The sequence below is a fragment of the Sciurus vulgaris genome (genome assembly GCF_902686455.1).
Source record: "Sciurus vulgaris genome assembly, chromosome: 19".
Lineage (NCBI taxonomy): Eukaryota > Metazoa > Chordata > Mammalia > Rodentia > Sciuridae > Sciurus > Sciurus vulgaris.
The window spans coordinates 319,867-325,866 of NC_136480.1; the positions used below are offsets into that span (position 1 = coordinate 319,867).

Consider the following 6,000-nt stretch of genomic DNA (forward strand, 5'->3'; position numbering starts at 1 on the left):
CTCTAAATAAAATATGAAAAGGGCTGGGGAGGTGGCTCAGTGGTCAAGAGCCCACTTGACTATCCTAGTGCCCCCACCCCCCCAAAAAAGTATTTAATCTGAACACAGAGAAAAAAGATTGAAAATAAAAAAGTAAAGAGTCCGGAACCTGTGAGACAATATCAAAAGGTCAAACATCTGTTTCATCAGGAGAGAAGGTAAAATATGTAGAAAATTTTTTTCAAGAAATAATGACTATTTTCTGATATGCAGATAAATAAGGGGGGCACTAGGGAAGAAGAGAGTTACTTTATATTAGGTAGAGAGGAGAATGGGAAGAAATGATAGCAGAGTGAAACAGACATTATTACCTCATGTACATGTATGACTGTATGACCGATGAGATCCTACAATATGTATGATCAGAAAAGTAAGAAATTACACTCCATTTATGTATGATCTATCAAAATGTATAAATGCCTTCTATTGTCATGTACAATAAATTAGAACAAATAAAAAGATTTTTAAAAAAAGAAATAATGACTGAGAATCTCCTAAATTTGTTAGAAGACATTAACTTGTAGGTTCCAGAATCTCGGTAAATCCCAATCAGATGAACTCAAACAAATTCATGCCCAGACACATCCTTATTGAACAGATAAAAAAGCAAAGATAACACATGTTAAAAGCAACCAGAGAAAAGCAATGCGTTACATCTATGAGAACAGTCCAGAGAGTAAGCATCTCAATAACAGGAACGCCAAAAGGGAAAAGGAAATAATCAGTGAGATAATACAAGACAAGTGCCCAGCACCGAAGAACATGGTCTTTGAGGTTGAAAGAGCTCAGAGTCCCCAGCTTAATGGACAAAAGTGTCTACGCAGAGTTCTGTTTCTGAATCAAGAAGGAGTAGAGACACGTTTCCCTACTTCTGCTACGTCACAGCTTTGTAACCCTGTGCATTGTGTGTCAAATAATGAAAGTGGAGGGAAGGTGGCTAGAAACAGGACCCAAGGGACAACTGTTGAGTGCCCTGGGTTTTTCTACTGGTCTCACATATTCTGGAGCAGAGCTGGAAAAGTGCCAAAAAGAGGAGACAGGAAACACACCCAAGAAAAGTCTGTTTCCTCCAGTCAGAGCAACAGGAAAGGGGTGGCCGAGCAACACAGAAAGCGTCAGGAAAATGATCACCCTCTCCCAGACAGACACGGGGGAAGGCACAGCTCCACCCCATGGGCTGCCACCTCCCCAACTCTAAGGAGTTCTCCTGGCCACTGCCCTGGCTGGGATGGTGTCAGAAAAGACCAAGTGGGAGCCAGGACTTTGATCAACATCCACTGGCAACATAGCTCCCTCCGACTACCGCCATGTCAGTGAAGGCCACACAGGGACCAGGTCTCTGTCACTACCCTCTGTCCAAACAAGGTCCTATTCTGAGGTACACCAAAAGAAGCTTCTACAAGCTTTGAGGGAAGAAAAAATGAGACATATACAAAAGTTCTACATAAACAAAGTGATGGAATGATTGTCTCCAAACTCTGAAGGAAAATCATTATTTTCAACCTAGAATTCTATAACCAAACTATCTACACAGAGTAAGGTTGAATACGGATATTTTTAAAAATATGAAAAATGGCAGGGGGCATGGATTCCATTGGTCTTTTCTGAAGAGGTTACTGGAGGATGTGCTCCACAAAACCAAAGAACAAACAAATGAAGAGGAAAGTGGCGTCCAAAAGAGAAGAAAATCCAACCAGCAGGGGGAAGAGGGCTCGCCTGAAGGTAGTAAGCATCCAGCTAGGCGCTGCTGCTATAACAGGAAAACCCATGAGTTCCTTTTTTTAAAAATTCCAATAATTCTTTATTTGTTCTAATTAGTTATGCATGGCAATAGAATGCATTTTGACACATCAAACCTAAATGGAAGATAACTTCTCACTCTTCTGTTGTATATGATGTAGGATCACATTGGCCATGCACACAGGGTAATAATGTCCAATGTCCAATTCATTCTACTGTCCTTCCTACCCCGTACCTCCTCGCCTGCCTCCACTCTCCTCTGTCTAACCCAGGGTACCTCTACTCTTCCCTAGCACCCCTTATTGTGAATTAGCATCCGCATATCAGAGAAAACATTTGGCCTTTGGTTCTTTGGGACTGGCTATTTTGCTCAGCATGATGTTCTCCAGCTTCAATCCCCCATGCCATGGGTTCCTGAAGAGAGGCTAGAGACTCCATTTGTAGAGCACCTGAGTTTAGTCAGAGACCACAGATTTGGTGGCTCCTAGTTAGGAACTAATCTCTTTCACGTTTCTCCAGGTGGTAAAATGAGGGTGTTAATAACATTTCCCACATAAGGCCTTTGAGAAAATTAGAGATAATATGGAATGGGCAGTTGGATGAGATGGAGAGGCTTTCTTTTTTGGGGGGTTGGGTACTAGGGATTTAACCCAGGGCCACTCAACCACTGAGCCACATTCCCAGCCCTATTTTGTATTTCATTGAGAAACTGTCTCGCTAAGTTGCAGAGTGCCTCACTGGCTTGTTGAGGCCAGCCTCCAACTTTCAATCCTCCTGCTTCAGCCTCCCAAGCTGCTGGGATGACAGGTGTGCACCACTGTGCCTGGTGAGAGGCTCTCTTAACTCGACTGGTCAGGCCGATTCTTACCTGTAGTTCGTGGAAGGGCACAGGTTGTGACGGCAGGCAGGAAACAGACTCGATCTTTATGATCAGGGGGTTTAATTCCAGCTTCTGCTCCTCGGTCATGATAGGCACTTCTGTTTTCAAAGTCAAAAGGCAGTCTAAAATGTTGGCTGACTTCTCACTGCCCCGACTCATGACAGTTTGCCATCCTGGGGTGAAATCCACACAGTGTTTTAGAGAACCCCAGACAGGCACAGAGGGATCAAGCAACCAGAGAAGGGCTAATCAAAAAATCACTACCAAAAAAGAAAATTTGAAAACAAAATCAGTCAGGCATGGTGGTGCACACCTGAAATCCCAGGGGCTCAGGAGGCTGAGGCAGGAGGCTCGCAAGGTGGAGGCCAGCCTCAGCAGCTTAGTGAGGCTCTAAGCAACTCAGAAGACCCTGTCTCTAAATAAAATAGAAAAAGGGCTGGGGATGTGGCTCAGTGGTTAGGCACCCCTGGGTTCAATTGTTGGCACCAAATATATGTATGTGCTATGTAAATATATGAATATAGCATTGTGAATTCCACCTTTATGTGTGGCTAAAATTTTTTAAATGAAAAACTAAAATAAATAAATGGAAGGAAGACTGGCAGAGTAGATGAAGAGGAATAGTGGGAGGGAAGAAAGAAAAGAGGGAGCTCAGAACTTCCTGGGCACATATATAAAAGAATGATTTGAGTTATAAAATAATTTGTAAATATTATTTTAAAATGTGTAAAATAGTGAAATATTTTTAAAAAGGAAAATAGGAAGCAATAGGGACTTAAGCTGAGCGAATCACATTCCATGCACATGTGGCTATATAAAGATGAACTCCACCTTTATGTCTAATCACCTACACTTTAAAAAGCATTTTTTAAAAAGGGCTGGAGAGTGGGGCTGGGCTGTAGCTCAGTGGCAGAGCGCTTGCCTAGCACGTGTGAGGCACTGGGTTCCATCCTCAGCACCACATGAAAATAAATAAAATAAAGAATTGTGTCCTTTCACAACTAAAAATATTAAAAAAAAAAAAAAATTAAAAAAAGACCTGCACTTCTGCAAAACCGCCAGTAGATGGCGCCCATTCCGCCTGCCAGTCTAAAGCACAGACAGGTGTGTGTGTGTGTGTTTGTGTGTGTGTTTGTTTGTTGGTTGGTTTTGTTTTTTCAGGGCTGGGAATCGAGCTCCAGGTCTTCTACCACTGAGCTACACCCCCAACTCTTTTTTCATTTTCATTTTGTGACAGGGTCTTGCTAAATTTCCAAGGCTGGACTGGAATTCACAGCTCTCCTGCCTCAGCACCCCCAGTAGCTGGGATCACAGTTGTGACCCCCCCGCCAGCCTGAAATCATTTTTTTTCAGATGTTATTGTATTTTTAGACTTTTATTTTATTTATGTGATTATTGATTTAGATGCGGTGCTGAGGATCAAACCCAGTGCCCCACACATGCTAGGCAGGCGCTCTGCCCTGAGCCTCAACCCCAGGCCCGGAAATCACTCTCTTTAAAGAGAAAAGGCTGAGGCTGGGCTGCAGCTCAGGGGCGGAGCGCCCGCCCAGCACATGGGTTCGACCCCAGGACCGACCGGAAGGAGGGTTTCCCCTGTGCCGTGTCCTTTTAAAAAAAGTAAAGTCACAAACTTTTACCGAAAATGCATTCTGAGCTTTCCACCATGGAACTATATGACTAAAACAATATTTGATCATATGATATCATATATGAAATCTATTTCTATAAATACAATGTCTCCATGTGCTGAAAACCTAGTTTATAAATTGTAATAGATTTTACAAAAGAATTGAATTCTTGTTCTGCCCCTGAGCTGTGTGGCCTTGGGTCAGTTATTCGATCTAGTGTTTTTTTTCCTCACTGAACAAAAGTAGTGAGAAGGACAAGCTCCCAACGCCCACAGCGGGTTCATTCCGAGGATGAGGGCTTGCCACGAGAAGGGACAGGATAGCTGAAAGGTGCCCAGTGCCTAATAAATGCCAATAGAAACTGATTTCCTTCATTCCCTTCACTGGATATTTGTGTAAAATCCTGTAGGAAAAGTGCTCGTTTAAAAAAATAGCCTCTTGCTGGGCACACTGGCACACACCTGTCATCCCAGTGGCTCAGGAGGCTGAGGCAGGAGGATCGCAAGGTGGAGGCCAGCCTCAGCAACTTAGCTAGGTCCTAAGCAATTTAGGGAGACTCTGTCTCTAAATAAAAAATAAAAAGGGCTGGGGATGAGGCTCAGTGGTTAAGTGCCCCTGGGTGGTTCAATCCCCACTACCTAAACACACACACACACACACATCTTATTTAACAAAAGAAAAAAAAATCATGACGTTTATATCGTCACACGTTTCTTTGGGCTTTGGAATCAAACAGATCTGAGTTCAAAAATCCTGATTTACAAGAAATAGCTCGTTTTGGAAAGCGCTCGCCTAGCACTCGCAAGGACCGCGGTTCGAATCCCCCGCCCCTCAGGCAGCGAAAAAATCTTTTTAAAATTCCTAATTTCACACTTGCTAAGCTGTGTGTCTTGGGCAGTGCCCTTGACCTCTCTGGACCTCCATGTCCTCCTGCATACAGAGGAGGCAGCGGGGATGCAAGGAGGTGTGCAGGGCAGGGACTGGGTCCTTCTGTGGACACTGTAGTCACAGGTGACAAGAGGGTCAGAGCCCGCTGGGAACAGGTTCAGCTACCAGCAAGCAGCGGCATGATGGCCAGGTGCATGGAGAAGGTGCACGTCCACTGGCTCGGGTCAGTTTCCTCTTCCGTGCGGTGCTTCTTCCCTCTCTTCTGGCTTCTCCTCTTCAACTCCGGTTCTTTTCCTGGAAATGGGAATCAAGGGAGGGGCTCAGTATCAGGAGGCGACTCTGGGGCGCCCCCGCGTGGCCACTTGAGGAGCGAACACCCGATTCCAGCCGCCTGGGGTCCATCCGGGCCTCGGGCCGCAGGTGCCCCCAGCCGGGAGGCAGAAGCTGCTCTTGGGTGAGGACCGGGCAGAGTGGGTTTCCTTAGGAAGAATCTGGAAACGTTTTTTTGCGGGGGTGGGTCATGCATTTCCTCCTCTCGCGTTGATGGCTCTGTCAGTCCTAAAGCAACTCCTCAAGGTTGACCAGTCACCTGAACAACCCAGCACCAACCCTGCATTAGCCGAGCAAAGGGCCAGGTCTGCCTTGTGGCAGATCCTTCCAGGATTCATCGGTATTCTCAATGCACCTGTCAATCTTGTGGGGATCCTGTTAGGTTCCTGTGCTCTTATTTGTGGGAAGAGGTACCGGGGATTCAACCCAGGGGCCCTTAACCACTGAGCCACATACCCAACCCCCCCCCCTTTTTTTTAAATTTTGGGACAATTT

The 6,000-nt window shown here is 45.2% G+C and overlaps 2 protein-coding genes across 2 annotated transcripts in view; one reads left to right on the forward strand and one right to left on the reverse strand.

Annotated features, from left to right (window-relative positions):
- Positions 1-6,000, forward strand: part of GP9 (glycoprotein IX platelet) — a 156,981-nt gene that overhangs the window by 84,792 nt on the left and 66,189 nt on the right. The window lies entirely within an intron of this gene.
- CFAP92 (cilia and flagella associated protein 92 (putative)) overlaps positions 1-6,000 on the reverse strand; it is a gene marked incomplete at its 3' end in the record, with an annotated part of 38,480 nt that overhangs the window by 12,858 nt on the left and 19,622 nt on the right. The window contains exons 7-8 of the mRNA XM_079122477.1: positions 5,341-5,469; positions 2,648-2,832 (exon numbers count right to left, since the gene is read on the reverse strand). Coding sequence (XP_078978603.1) covers positions 2,648-2,832; positions 5,341-5,469 — 314 coding nt within the window. The remainder of the gene's footprint in view (positions 1-2,647; positions 2,833-5,340; positions 5,470-6,000) is intronic.